Source organism: Sipha flava, unplaced genomic scaffold (assembly GCF_003268045.1).
Source record: "Sipha flava isolate LNK unplaced genomic scaffold, YSA_version1 49_pilon_pilon, whole genome shotgun sequence".
Taxonomy (NCBI): Eukaryota; Metazoa; Arthropoda; class Insecta; order Hemiptera; family Aphididae; genus Sipha; species Sipha flava.
Genome location: NW_020273360.1, coordinates 2,439,781 through 2,454,988, shown reverse-complemented (window position 1 = coordinate 2,454,988; position 15,208 = coordinate 2,439,781). Strand labels below are relative to the sequence as shown.

Below are 15,208 nucleotides of genomic sequence, written 5' to 3'. Positions count from 1 at the left end.
ATTAATAAATAATTTTTTAATTTTCAAATATTCAAATACATACGCTTATAAAAATAGATATATCTTCTCCACTGCTCCTATTATAATTACATTCACATTCAACTTCAAGCAACAATACCTTGGAAAAATGGATATAAAGTTTTTTTTCTTATTATTACTATTACTTAAGCTACTTATTACTGGATCTGATAAAATTAATAATCATAGACAAATATCTATATATATTAATATTTACCATGGCTTGAAATCAAGATAAAAAATTTCTATTTTAATTTCAATTTTTATTATTGATAATAGTTTTTTTTTAATTTCGATTTTGGTTTTAAATATTGATATTTATTATTTGTAATTTTGTTTTTGATTTCGAATATCGATATTCATGTATATATTCATATATATTCATATATATATATATATATATATATAGTATATTATACAGAATAATTAGTGTGTATAAAAACAACGATCGCTCGTCGAACCCTGATTCCTTATCGTAAGTATTCTAAGAAAATAAAGTAAGTACTAGCTATTTATTATCATGTATAATCAATATTATTACCAAATATGGCAATGTCTACGAATTGACAATATAAATAGACATGTTAGCTACTGAATTATAAATTAATTTGATTTAAAATCGTTTTAATTATTAAAATGATTTTGATTTTGATATAAAATATCGATTTTACTTTTTTTCAATTTCAATATAAATTTTGAAAATCATTTCCAACCATTAATAATATTGAAATTGATTTTGATTTTCTAAAAGATTTTTAACGATTTGTATCGATATCTGAAATTGATTTTGAAATCTATTTAAAGCCCTGATATTTACTCTTTACAATTTCTAGTATGATACCTATGCTTTATATTTTTTAATACTTTTATTACGGGATACCCAAGCCTAGGCATTAACGAGTTAATAAGTTAAAAGTTAAGTTAATTAATTTTATTAACTTAACACGTTGAGTGCCTCGATGTAATAAATAATGGCTTTCAACTTCAAGTTCTCACTACAAAATAAAGAAAAACATGAACAATTAATGATGATATTTTTATAATCAGTAGATTATAGTCTATGTGGTAGTGTTGATTTCGTCGTGTAACTCGATGAATAAGTTAATTAAATATGTATGTTTATAAAAGTGAACAGGTTTATTACCATATTATTTATAACATTGTACATTTCGATTTTCACATATGGGGTTAATATCAGTTGTAACTTCATAATTGAGTTATCTAATACTGTCTTTGTAACTAATTCAACATAAATAAAATAAATAAATTGATAAATGTTTCCATTTAAATTAATTATTGACAAAATATTATAGTTTTTATGAAAAAAAAAAAACTATATTTTTTCAACTTCGATTATTATTTTATACGAGGTATAGCTTATAATATTTTGCAATAAGTTTTACATATTTATATGCCTTGGGTATTATACAAAACATAATATCTTTATTTAAATATTTTCAAATTCAAAATATTAAATTTTGACCAACTATTTTCATTTGCTTATTTCCACTGTGCGCTGTGTTAACTTTTTTTTTTTTTATATTCGGATAATTTTTATGTCTGTCCACACGATTTTGACCACAACGATTGTTCGGATCATTCATTTTTATTTTTATTTTTCCAGACAGAAAACCTTGCCTGAACGGTTGTAAATAGAGATAGGTTTTATTGAATTTCTCTACAGTTTTCTAAATTTGTTACTTTCTGATTCAACACTTGAAATCGTTATATACTTAATACTCTTCAGATGTTCGTCTTAGTTCAATGTAAAATACACTTTTATGATAATCATTTCATTTTTATCATTTTTCCAGCAAGACCGAAATCAGGAATACTCTTTCTTGTTAAAAAATCGAAAAAACATTCAACTCGTATACTTGATGCATGCAAACTGAATACATAATTTTTCACAAGTTATAGATAACAAAAAAAGAATAACTATTTGAGAATTGACATCACACGTACATAAGCGTTGGAAAATTTAATTTGACAAAATTCGAAAACTCTAAAGAGTTTCGATTAAACAATACACAAAAGTGTTGATTAATTTGTCGATTAAAAATTGTTTCGATGGTGCGATTTCGTTTATACATGTTTTTCTTCAGTTTTTTAATTTTATATTCCGTTAGCGTCCGTCACGTTTCGGTCTACGATTGCTTGTATGCTTGATAAAAATGTAATATTTTAATATTTTGTTATTATTATTATTATACGTTGTTTGCGTCACCGGGGAAAAAAAAAAACTTTTTTCTCTGGTACTCCCGAGCGAAGTAATTTGTAAACAATTTGAATAGATAGATAATATTTCTAATCGATCCGGACGTTTCTGATGAACGATCGCGGCAATGTCGTCACGAATCGAAATCGTGACGGCGGAAAACGAAGTATATTACTCGTTCGTATCGTCGTAACGGCAATGTCCTAATCACGCGTCTTATTACAAATACAATAATCGACGCCGGTGGCGGTTTTGATAAATCAACACTGGAGGGGGATGCTATTTACAATTTGTTGTCCCCCCCCATAGTTACATATACCAAATAAAGAATACAATTTGTACATGGTTAAATTATATATAACATAACATTCATTTTTTATTTCATAATTTAAATAGTTTAATTTTAATGGAATATAAAAAAGAAAAAGTGAAAACTCCATAAATTAGACTATAACCTGAAAAAACCCGTTCAAACCCTACTAGCTTGAAATTATTTATTCTAGTCGTAGGACTGAATTTTTCGATAACGAAATTCGTCTATTGTTATCAATTCAACGTTTCATGCTGATGGAAAAAAAAAGTACATTTTTTTAAAAATATAAAAAACCAACACACGGAATGTTTTTTTTTTTATGGCTGCATATATATTTCTCTTATAAAATCCCAATGGCTTTGGTGGAAATTAAGAATGATAATAATAATAATACATTTAATACGACTATATAAAGGCGAGTTTGTTCGCAAAAAAGGCTGTTTTTAACTAGTCACATAGGCATGCGCAGACTTTATTCGCAGGTTATGCAATAAGAAATATAGGGCCCCTCACAAATAAATTTTCTAATCTTCCCTTAATTTATTTGCATTTTCTTTTAACGCATATAAGATTCAAGTTACAATCTAAGTTTTTGCATATATACTACGTAGCTTCTTTACTTCCCTTAGAATCTAAAATCACACATAATTTTACAGTAGAATATTAAACAATGCACTGTAGAAATAAGTAGTTTGAAATTTGATTTATATTTATTAAAAAAAAATTTATTATTTATTTAAGATCAAGTATGTACTATATTGAATGCTTTTGAATAATTTTAACATATTTATAATGTTGTTATTTTATGGAGAGTATTTAAAATCTAAAGTTCAAGTCTTCTTTTTATCGGCACACATGCTTTGAATTCATCTATTACATCTTCAATATTGATTTCTGATGCCATCTTTTGCTCGATAAATATTAACACCAGTGAATCAAGACGTTCTTGTAACATAGTGTTTCTAAGTTTAGACTTTACAATAGACAATTTAGAAAAATCCCTCTCACACGAGCAGCTTGTCACAGGTATTGTTGCAAATTGTGTTAAAGCTTTATTGAAGTTTGAAAATATTGTTTTCTGGTCGTTTTCTGATAACCAATTCAGCCATACTACAATTGTTTTAGTTGATAACTCTCTAATAGAAGTTCTATCAGACATATTTGTAATGAGCTTAATTTCAAACTCAAATGTAGTATTCAAATTAAATTTTTCCTTCAATATTGAAATATCATTACTATCAAGCTTTAATTGATTTAAATTTCCTGTGGCGGTAATTAAATTTAAAGTTTCTTAATTTAATAATAAATATGGGCCCCTCCAGTGGCGTAGCCAGGATTTTTAAAAGGGGGGGGGGGCTAACTACTTTTTTGGATAAGTAAGGTAAGAGAGGATATGAGAATTCAGCCTTACCCCCCCTCACCATCTACCACCAAGTTTCTAAACGTAATTCAAGCACTTTAGTATAGTTTTAAAAATATTTATTAATATATAATTTATAATAATAATAATAATAATTTTAGTTTCAGTGTTCAGTCACTTGCTCCACTCTGACAGCTGCATCTTCTTAGGCGAATTTATGACAAATTCAGTTATTATTTCATTTTCATCGAATTACTCTTTTTTATTTATATTAGCCATAGCTAACCCATTCAGTCTGTTTTCCGACATGGTGTTTCTTAAAAAAATTTTTAAGCGATTAAGTGCTGAAAACGTTCTTTCTGGAGTGAAAGAGGTAACTGGTAACGTGGCGAATAATTGTAAAAATATTTTAATGTTAGGTCGAAGATTGGTGTGATGAGAGAGTGAATCAAGAGCAGAATTCGGTTTTGGAATAGTATTTTGACTCTATTGTTGCCTCCATATGAACAGGTTAGCTCTGATTGTAGATGAGGTATCATCATGGAGATCTTGGACATATATTTTAGCAGTTTTTATAATATTTTTATCGTCATACATATTTAAATTGGCCGGAATAAGTCATTCAAGTGGCATAACATCAATAAGCCTTTGATTAAAACGAGCATCCATTGATTCTATTAAATAGTCAAGATACATTATTTATATAAACACGGCCCATGGGGGGTCTATAGCTTCCTTAGCCCCCCCCCCCCGGCTACGCCACTGGGCCCCTCACATGAAGCCGCAGACTATGCAGCGGCATACCCTGCATACCCCGTGCGCACGCCTATGACTAGTCATAACCATTTTTAGGATATACCTTACAGGAACATCGTGTAATATTAGGATGTAAGGTCGAGAAGTATTTTAGAATGCTGCGTCATAATACCTCGTAACTGTAACTCACAATATGAATAACTACGAACCGATGGTAAACGATATGTCTCACTAAAAATAATATAATATTGAACTATTATGTCCGCTTTTTGCGTTTATACGTCATTCATTTACATCAAACTGATTATACAATTCAATTCGAACGACGATGTACCTATATTCCGGTAATTTAATTTTAACGATTTTTTTTTCGCGAAAAATAAAATTGAATTTTACCAGTAAGTGTATTGTGTGAGTATCATTGTATCGTTTTACTGCTCATTTTCTCGCGTAAGAATAAAAATTATGCTATTTGTTAAATACATTTTTCAAGTAGGATTTATCAACGGAAAGTACTGCGATCGAACGAGAGTAGAAAAAATGATCGTGTTTCACGTGTTGCATCGTATCTGCGTAGCATTAATGTGACTATAGTCAAATAATAATTATCGATTGGCACGATGGCACGTATCGTCGTGGTAAAGTATCTCATTTCTATGCGTACAAACATTGAAGAATTATTTGTGATACACGGCGTTTAAAATTCTACGTTTAAATCTATTCCCAATCTACATGCACGTTATATTTAATGTATATAAAAAAAAAAAAAAATCCCACCCAGATTTTAAAGACACAAAGTTGAGATTCGGAATTTATTACGGCCATAAATCTGTAGATTTCGTTGGTAATGTTCGACGTATTTTCCAAGAAAATCCTACCCTCATTCTATAAGAAGCCAGATTTCGTCTGAAGTCTTGACTTTTGAAAACGATTAAGGGAGCTCGAGGACAAGAACAGACTCGGCATACCATTAAATCACTGATTTGTATGTAGTGTGTTTGCGTGTGTCAGGAATATTTCGACGATAAATTTTATGAACCAAGGGGGGGGGGGGGGGGGGGGGGGGAAAGGGCGAGGGAAAATTTGGTGAGCTTCTTGGGGGGGGGTGGGACGCGATGAAAAGTGTCAATGAATTTATTGGTTATTTTTAAAGATAATAATCAATTTGAAAGAAAAAAATTTTCTTGCAGTCGATACGACATGTTTGCATAACACTTATAATAATATAACAATATTTTTTCTCTCGATTCTTTAATATTTCGTTATGCGCCAAATAACAACACTCGTTTATTCGTAAATCGGTTTGAAAACCACGTGAAAATGATTATACAGTTATTAATATTTTTATCATTATTTTCTCAGGTCGTTAAAACGTTTTATTGTTATTTACCTCGTTGAGAGAAATGTCCATAATACACATTATTATAACGTAGCCTGTATTCAGAGAAACTTATGTTCAAAACAGAATCCTTAAGCTTAACATTTATATATATTAACAATTTTTCGGTTATTCGACGAAACTATAACAAGTGGAAAACTTTAAAACTTCTTTAACACAAACGTTTTGACGTTACGCACTACACGCATAAACACAACCACAGGGTGTAATAAAAATAATAATTATGATAATATTAAAATAGTTTATGTACGTTATAAACTATTAAAATATTAAGTTTATAAGTTATTGTTAATCATTTTAAGAACAAATACAACAAACGTGTATAATGTGGTGTTCACACTTCTGTGTTCTAATTTCGTATTCTAATAATTTATAAAGTGTAAAGTAGGTATAATAATTATTTATAGTTTAATCAGGGCCGGCCCTTGGGTAGGTCAACTGGGACATTTGTCCTAGGCCCTGCGCGAATTTTAGGGCCCCACGCTTAGGTCATGAGAGCTAGGTATATATATAGTTTAATTGAAAAAAAATATATCATAGAATTAAAGTTTTATGTTTTTGTAGTATTTATTTGTAATGGGCAACGATATCAATAATTCGATAAAATGTCGATATCGTGACACATTTTCGACACCGATATCATTCTAGTTGTACAATATATCGCAATATCAAATTGAAGAAAATGAATACAGTACACCTACCATACAAGAATATTTTTTAGATTTTGTAACGGTCGATTCTACTACCGGTTTAAATTTATCAGAAGTTCTGATCACACAACTTAAATTATATAAAATAAACATTGAAAATTGCCGAGGTCAGGCTTATGACAACGGATCGAACATGACAGGAAAATATCAAGGAGTTCAATCCCGAATCTTAAATATAAATCCTCGAGCATTTTTTACTCCTTGCGCTGCCCATAATTTAAATTTAGTCCTGTGTGATGCTGCTAAAAATTCAACTATAGCCATTACATTTTTTGGTATAATTCGACGTGTTTATACATTATTTTTGGCATCAACATATCGATGGAGTATTATTAAAAAACATTGTACAATATTCACGGTTAAACAATGGTCAGAAACGAGGTGGGAGAGCCGTATAAATAGCGTAAAAGCTTTACGTTTTCAACTCTCAAGTATTTTAAATGCTTTAGAAGAAGTTTCTGAGACAGTTAATGATTTGATGGCCCAAAGTGAGGCTGTTTCACTATCAAATGAAATCGGTAATTATGAATTTATATTGAGTCTTGTGATTTGGTATGATATTTTAACAGAAGTAAATATTGTGAGTAAAAGTTTACAAGATCATAATACGGATATAAATACTTCGGTAAAAATGGTTCAAAGTCTTATACAGTTTTTGCATCAATATAGAGAAAATGGGTTTAATTTTGCGAAAATTGCTGCTAAAAAATTAGCCGAAGATGCCGATATTGCAGTTGCTTTCAAAAATCCAAGAGTAAGAAAAAAGACGAAATTATTCGATTATGAAAATGTCGACGAACCTGTGTTAAATAATGAAGATCGGTTTCGTACAAATTATTTTTTCATCGTTCTTGACCATGCAATACAGTCGATTGAGAAACGCTTTAATCAGTTGAAGACTTATTCGGACAATTTTGGATTTTTACATCGCATTGACAAGTTGAAAACAATGGAAAATGATGATATATTAAAACACTGTAAAGATTTACAAATAATTTTAACAGATAATAATTTAAAAGATATAGATGGATTAGATTTATTTTCCGAACTAATTATATTTCGATCTTTAGTTGACGAAGATACAAATACGCTCCAGGCACTTAATATTTTAAAAACAACTCACGGATCATTTCCTAATCTAACCATTGCTCTTAGAATAATGCTAACTATTCCTGTGACATCAGCTTGTGCAGAAAGAAGTTTTTCAAAGCTAAAATTAATAAAGACTTATTTGCGCAATCGGTTAGGCCAAGACAAACTTTCTGAACTAGCTTTAATATCAATTGAAGAAGAAATATCGTCCACCATCGACTATAAACATCTCATCGACATCTTCGCTTCGAAAAAGTCTAGAAAGAAAATGTTTAGGTAAGTTTTAATATGATAATTTCTATTTTACTTTATTTTAATTGTTAATGATATTATGATAAAAAGAATTAATCATGTATATTATATATTTACTTTCCACGATAAAACAGTGTAAAGAATATTTGATTTTAATTATTATTTATTATATTCCAATAGAATAAAATACCTAATAATATTTTTTTTGTTTTTTATTATTTTTTTTTTTTTTGTTTGTATATGGAGATCGCTGGATCTCACTGAGAAGTCTCGTATGAAGACAAAAAAAAAATAAAAAATATATGAACTAGACTGAAATGCATACTAAATATATCTGGGTAGAAAGAAATATAATAATAATATATATAATGAAAACATGGAAAAAATATATCAAATATATGTACATATTTAAAAAAAAAAAAAACATTGAAAATTATTTTGTCCGGGGCCCCGCAAAAACTAGGGCCGGCCCTGAGTTTAATTATATCGGAATGATTTATTGGTTGTAACTTGAAAAGTTCTCTGAATACGTATTATCAATTCAATAATTTTGCCGAGTACCTGTATCAAATAACTTGAACAAAAATATATTGTCGGTTCTTTTAAGCTTCGTTGAAACGATCGTTCGGAATAGTTAGTAACTACCAAATGTTTCCAACCGAATTGATATAATATTAAATTGTGTTCTAAATGTAATATAACAATAATAATAACAGATTTAAACGTACACATTATAAATATTCATTTAATAATTGTACGAATGTTACTGCAATTGAACGTGACATCGAGCGAATTATTAATTATTATTTGAAAACAATGGTATTACTGTTATGTTGACACGGTATAACGTGTAAACACATATTTTTTCCCCTATCAAATCGGCTGAATACTCTCTATTGATAATTTCTAGGTGCTTTGAAAAATGTATCAATTTTATAATATAATTTTGTATTGTTTTTCGGGAAAAATTACTGTAATGTTAAAATGATGATCACACAATATACCTAGGTAATACTTACATGCAATTGTATTATCATCGAATTACGTCGTACGCATTTGTTAATATAAAACGATCGTTTGTGAACGTTCTTCAGAACAAAGCAGTTATTCGGACGCGTACACGTTTATTGTAAACTGTTATCGGACATCAAATGCACTTAATATAAAACACGGCTACAACGAATAGCCCTTTACTATATTATATTATACTGACTGTAAGCGTATCCGACGTTAAAATAGGATCGCTAAATATTTGGATGATTTATGGAAAGCAGCTGATTGCACATCGTCTACTCGAAACCGTAAGGGCTTAAAATTAAATTACGTTTTACAAATAACGCGCAGTATATGGCAAGCGCGGTGGGTTTTATTAATATTATGTTGTGCAGAGATGAATGTACATTATTTTGACGTGTCAAATTGTTTGCGTTTTATTGCTAACGTTTGATGTATATTTTTTGATATTAAATTAAACTTTTCGAATATCAAACGACAGCACACCATATAATATATACATGCATACAGCTCCCATCCATTTGAAATTTCCAAAAAATAGAAACCGAAAACCAATGACCATTATATATGTTGCAATATATATGGTGGATCATAACTGCCGTACGTTCGTATTGTATATTATGTATTATATTTTCCCGTTTTTCTATACATCTAATCTTAGAAATTCAATCAAAGTTCACAGGACTTTATTTGACGTATCAAAGTTTTCGATCGTATTTTTTTTTACTCTCATATAAGCAATGTCTGGTACTCGGAGTTTTTAATAATTGTAACTTACTAAAATTATATTAACACGTTTTCGTTCCAGTGTCTCTTACATTCTGTGTACAAATATTATCAAAATAATATTCTCCCCTCGTCTATTTCTCTCTATTTCTCTCTCTTTCCCTCTTTCTCTCTATTTTTCTCTTTCATTCTCTCTCTTGCTCTAAATATATTTATCTTTCTATAACAACGACCAAAAATACACAATGATATTAAAACTTTTTCTTCCACAATAGAAAAACACTCAAACCAACATTTTGTGTGTGTCCCCGTGGAAAATACGATTTTTTCCCTCCTATATCACTTTTCACTTGAACCCGCTGGACCGTTGTCATCGTTAAATAACAATTCGTCATTTTTAGCCGGCTATTGGCGTAGAATTTATTATGGTTAAATATTGATTATCTGAAAATTGATGGCTTTAAAATCGTAAAAAAAGTGCAAAAGAGATGTATTCAATGAAATAAATATAATATATTATAGCATCTTTAAAAATAGGCGAAAAATATAATTTTATGTGGTTCAAAAGAAAGCACATAATCCGTACTTGGATCGTTTATCCATCCTGAAATGTCAATTTATATAAAATATACTTTGCATCAGAACTGTAATGTAAAACAAGCATCCAAAAGAAAAAAATATTATGAATAACTATTTATAACTATTTACATTTTTGTTTGTAATAATGCTATGATATTATAATAAACAAAAATTACATTTACTGAATCAAGTATATATATATATATATATATATATATAGTTATTAAAAACACATTTATGGAAAAATTGGTGAACTAAACTTTGCTGTTAAGTGTAAAGTTTCTATTAAAAACTTCCATTAATAAATGTTTCAATTCGGTTAGCGAGAATAGGTCAAAAATTGAAAATTATGTTGCGATAAAGAGATTATTTCTTTTAAGCAAGGGAAAAGAAAATTTCAAGCGCTAGACTAAATGTTCTCCCATGCCGATAATGATACAATTTCGATCATCTTAGTGCGGAAATAGCAAAGAATGAAGAGGAAGAATCCCCTTTTCAGATGAAACTCAAGATTTACAGAAATAAAAAAAAAAAAACTTCTTAGAAACGCTACAATGTACGATAAATTGCACACGGTTTTTTTCTTCTTTTAATGGTGGAAATAAATATAATATATAGTTATGTGATTTAAAGTTTTGTTTACGATTTGAAAAGTTTAGATTTAAAAAAAAATAGAAAATCCCATATTATATCCACACATCAACAAGAATTATGCAAATATTGTGTGCATCGGACGGGATAGAATTATTCTTAGAGATCCTTTTATATAAATTTATATTCTACTTCTAAATTCAAACGATACGCCATTTATACTAAAAAATAAAAATTAAAACGATCGAATTATTTATTTTATATTTTATGAATACAAGAAAATCACTTTTGGTTATTTGTGTTCAATCTTTTTTATTGTCAGGGACACGTTGATATTGCGTTTACAATTAATGTTTATAGGAGAACGACAATCGTTTATATTGAAAAGGAGATGATCAAATAAAATGAAATGGGAGTTTGAAAAAAAAAACGTCACTCAACATTATATTGCAGGAGTTTTGTAACTAATTAAAAATTGCAATTTTCATGAACACGTTTGTATCTAGCGCTAATGGCCGTCAGACGATTTTCTTTATGTCACCTGGGTTGAAATTCTTGAAGGTTTACTGTCAATAATTAGAAAATAACTTTTAAGTTGTATATACATAAGTATATAGGACTACAAGTGGATAAAACGCTTAACCTCTTTGTATACTATATAAGCGTATACACACGGGGGTGAAGTAGGAAAAAAATGTTTATGAATATATATATAAAAAAAAAAAGTGGTTTCTTAACTCGGTATCAGAGAGGAAAAATACCAGTTAAGTTTTAGGACGCTCTGTTAATTCTGTACTCAGAAACTGCAAGATAAGCCCCAGAATAATAAGACAGATAAACAAGCTCAAAAAGTCTTTATACGCGTGGTAGCTATATGACATTCTAAATAATGAATGATTCTCAACACCGCAGTAGCAGCCGATCTGGAAGTATGAAAAAAAAGAGTGAAACTAATGCCAGTTTTAAAACAAACTAATTTTTTCTCGAGTTTTTCGGTGTCACGGTAGAGAATGTGTACGCTGCTACTAAGGGTGAAAAAAGAACGACGATGACGAGAAGAACTTGGTCATAATTATCACTTAATTATTCATATCGCCCGCTATGATCTTTTACTCTAGATTAACAACGTTTTTTTCCCCTCAGCTTTATCGTTGTTGACGTTCCTCTCGTCGTTAAAACTTTTTTCTTTAAAATTGTAGTATTTTAATTTATTTTTCTTTTTTTATTCTTAATCTAACCGTCGCTTTCACATGCCCTCGTTTATGTGTAAGAAGGCAATTTAAAGGTCACACATGCACAAACACGGGCGTGCGCACGGACAAACAAATAAACAAGTACACACAGACACACACACACGGTTCTCTATGTATTTTGATATTAAGTTTACGACTTCGGTCTTTAATCGAACTGGAAATGAACTAATATTTTCGTCACGTCGGTCTACTTGCCGTGACCTAATCTATATTCCTATATAATGTAATATAAATATTTTTATATATTGCGCGTATATATGTGGGCTATTTGCACGGTCTATACCAGTGGTATTCAACCTTTTTTGACTTGCGACCCACTTTTCTTACCAAACATTTTTCGCGACCCATGTAAATTTCGTTAGCCATGAAAACCAAATAAAAAAGTTAAAATTGTTTGATGTATGCTATTTTAAAAGTGCTTTTATAATTGAATAAATCAAAAATTATATTTTTTAGGTATTTAGGAAATATTTAATTTTTAATATGAGTAATGACACACAAAAAAAATGAGTGCGATATTTTTCCTGAATCGTTTTCACTCGAAATACCTCCACCTCAGCTCAATTTAACACAATGCAGTTTATAGATATATGAAATATAAATGAGATTTATAAATTAAGTAGGGCTATCACTTCATTTGATTGTTTATTATTTTTTTTTCTTTTATTTGAAAATTGAGGTTTCAACAGCAAATATTATTAGCTATTAGATGTTACATATTTAATGTGTTAGGTATTAGATTTAAAATTACAATATTCTTCTTCTTCTTCTTCTTCCTCTGGCACTCTAAGTGTTTTGGCCGCCATCACAATATCTCTCCATTTTTCACGGTCCTGTACTACTTCCCTTCACTCTTGTACTCCCAATCTTTCAAGGTCTTCTTTCACAACATCCAACCACCTTTTCCTGGGTCTTCCTCGCGTTCTCTTTCCCTCGCGGTCTCATATATAAATATGAATTTTTTAAATTTTAAACAGAAAACTTATCGCGACCCAAAATTGGGTCGCGACTCACCGGTTGAAGACCACTAGTCTATATAACAGTCTTTCGGCGAAAAATAAAACTTGATTTCGGCTCAGATAACCCGAGGTGGAACGGGCGTATTGCATGTCCAATATAGTCTTGACTTCTCCCACTCTCGGTAATGGTAAGCGTCCGGTTCAAGCACATCGCGTGCTGCGAATGACCTACTGTCCATCGCCCACACCTACCCTCTAAACCCGTACTTTTCGAATTCGATCGCAATTTAATGTATCGAAAAATTCTCACACATCAATACAATTCCATAATAAGTATGATATCCCAGATAGCAAGAAAATATTTATTTGATATTATATAAATATTTTGTGTGTACTGTACATAATTAAATTAACATTTTTTTCATCCATTAAATTAGTTACAAAAATGTTATAATAATGTCAATAAAATAATGGTTGGCCACTGAAGTTACATTATATTATTAATATTTATGTAATATTTATAAACTATTAATTTAATAATAATATAATAACATTATTATGTGACATTATTATAAGATTATTTATCAAATATTTAATTCAAAAGAATTTAAAATTATTTTATTAATAATTTATTTTGGTCAATATATAAATAATATTTTACTATTGTTAGTCAAATATTTTTTAACCTTCATAATATGATATTAATTTTTCATTAAAAAAAAATATTTATAAATAAACATTTATGATATTATAATATTAGTTTTTGTTCAATAAGAAATTAATAGCTATAGTTAAAAGTAATTTTAGGAAACCAAACAAGTAACAACTAAAAAATTATTATTTTTTCTTTTAAATCCTCTTTATTATTCATTATGTGAGTTCCTTAAAAAAAACAAATATATTTTTTATTTACAAACATGAGTACCACCATTGTTATAATTCAGTTTTATTTTATTAAATCATAAATTATTAAATATCTGATGATTGTTCTTGACAAGGCTTGTTTCTTCTAAACTTAGCACCAGCAATGACAATTTTGATTGGTTGTTCTACATCGATTTTATCATACTTCTGGTATCTCTTCATTTTTTTCACAGAATCTAAAAACATAAGCATTATTGATGTTAATATATTTATTTTAAATAAAGTAAAGCAAATTTTTTTTTTTTTTTTACCAAATATAATGGAAAACGTTGTTAATGTTGAAAATATTTTCTTCTTCTTTTGCCCTTTATAGCGGTATGTTTGTAAAAAACCATATTTAAAAAGATAACGCATCATTGATCTTATGGTGCTTGGAAGAGTATTACGGACAATTCGACTAAGTTCATTAACCTAAAAAAGTTATTTACTTGTTTTAGAATAGCTTGAGTTTTAAAGAATAACAGTTGAATACTTTTTTTTTTAATTAAAATCTACATTTTTACCATTTGAGTCCTAAAGCCTTGGTCTACAAGTTTATCTTCAAATCTTTGAAGAGAATCTTCGTCTTCCAAAGGTAAATTTTTGTTGATAATATATTGAAATGAATCTTGATCATGGGTATTGTCATTTTCATTAGTGCATACAGATGAATTAGATCTTATATTCATTATTAGATTTTCCAGCTTATCAATTTTTTCATTCAAAGATTTCACATCATATTTTATGTTTAATATGTTTCGGTTTAGTTTATCAAGAATTTCTAAAAAATAATAGACAAATAATAAATTGATGAAATAAAAAACCTACATAATAATATAAACAAACCAGTGTTATAATGTGATTGTTGTGGAGTACTACTTGTGGCATTATTTATGATGCTAGTAACTTTAAATGGAGAGGATAATGTATGTATTATAGTAGTCGTTTGGTCATCATCAGGTATTTAATTAGTTTGACCTGAAATTAAAATCTACAATTTAATTTTTATTAATATTCCATTACACCAGGGGTCGGCAACCCGCGGCCCGCGGGCCGCATGTGGCC

At 29.1% G+C, this 15,208-nt stretch overlaps 2 protein-coding genes across 2 annotated transcripts; one reads left to right on the top strand and one right to left on the bottom strand.

Annotated features, from left to right (window-relative positions):
- The first annotated feature begins 6,907 nt into the window (after window positions 1-6,907).
- On the top strand, window positions 6,908-8,170 carry LOC112690316 (zinc finger MYM-type protein 1-like). Its single transcript, XM_025564287.1, has one exon. It carries the CDS (start codon window positions 6,908-6,910, stop codon window positions 8,144-8,146), a length of 1,239 nt encoding a protein of 412 aa, XP_025420072.1. The 3' UTR covers window positions 8,147-8,170.
- A 6,001-nt stretch (window positions 8,171-14,171) lies between these two features.
- On the bottom strand, window positions 14,172-14,832 carry LOC112690315. The gene is made up of 3 exons (XM_025564286.1): window positions 14,668-14,832; window positions 14,416-14,575; window positions 14,172-14,340 (listed from the first exon to the last, which is right to left on the bottom strand). The coding sequence occupies exons 1-3, from the start codon at window positions 14,830-14,832 to the stop codon at window positions 14,210-14,212; spliced, it is 456 nt and encodes a 151-aa protein (XP_025420071.1). The 3' UTR covers window positions 14,172-14,209.
- Between the last annotated feature and the right edge of the window lie 376 nt (window positions 14,833-15,208).

Coding starts and splice junctions, on each gene's coding strand:
- LOC112690315 (XM_025564286.1), bottom strand. CDS start 14,832: ATGAATATAAGATCTAATTCATCTGTATGCACTAATGAAAATGACAAT. Junction 14,576..14,667: donor AAGGCTTTAGGACTCAAATG/GTAAAAATGTAG, acceptor TAACTTTTTTAG/GTTAATGAACTTAGTCGAAT. Junction 14,341..14,415: donor AACGTTTTCCATTATATTTG/GTAAAAAAAAAA, acceptor TTATGTTTTTAG/ATTCTGTGAAAAAAATGAAG.
- LOC112690316 (XM_025564287.1), top strand. CDS start 6,908: ATGACAGGAAAATATCAAGGAGTTCAATCCCGAATCTTAAATATAAAT.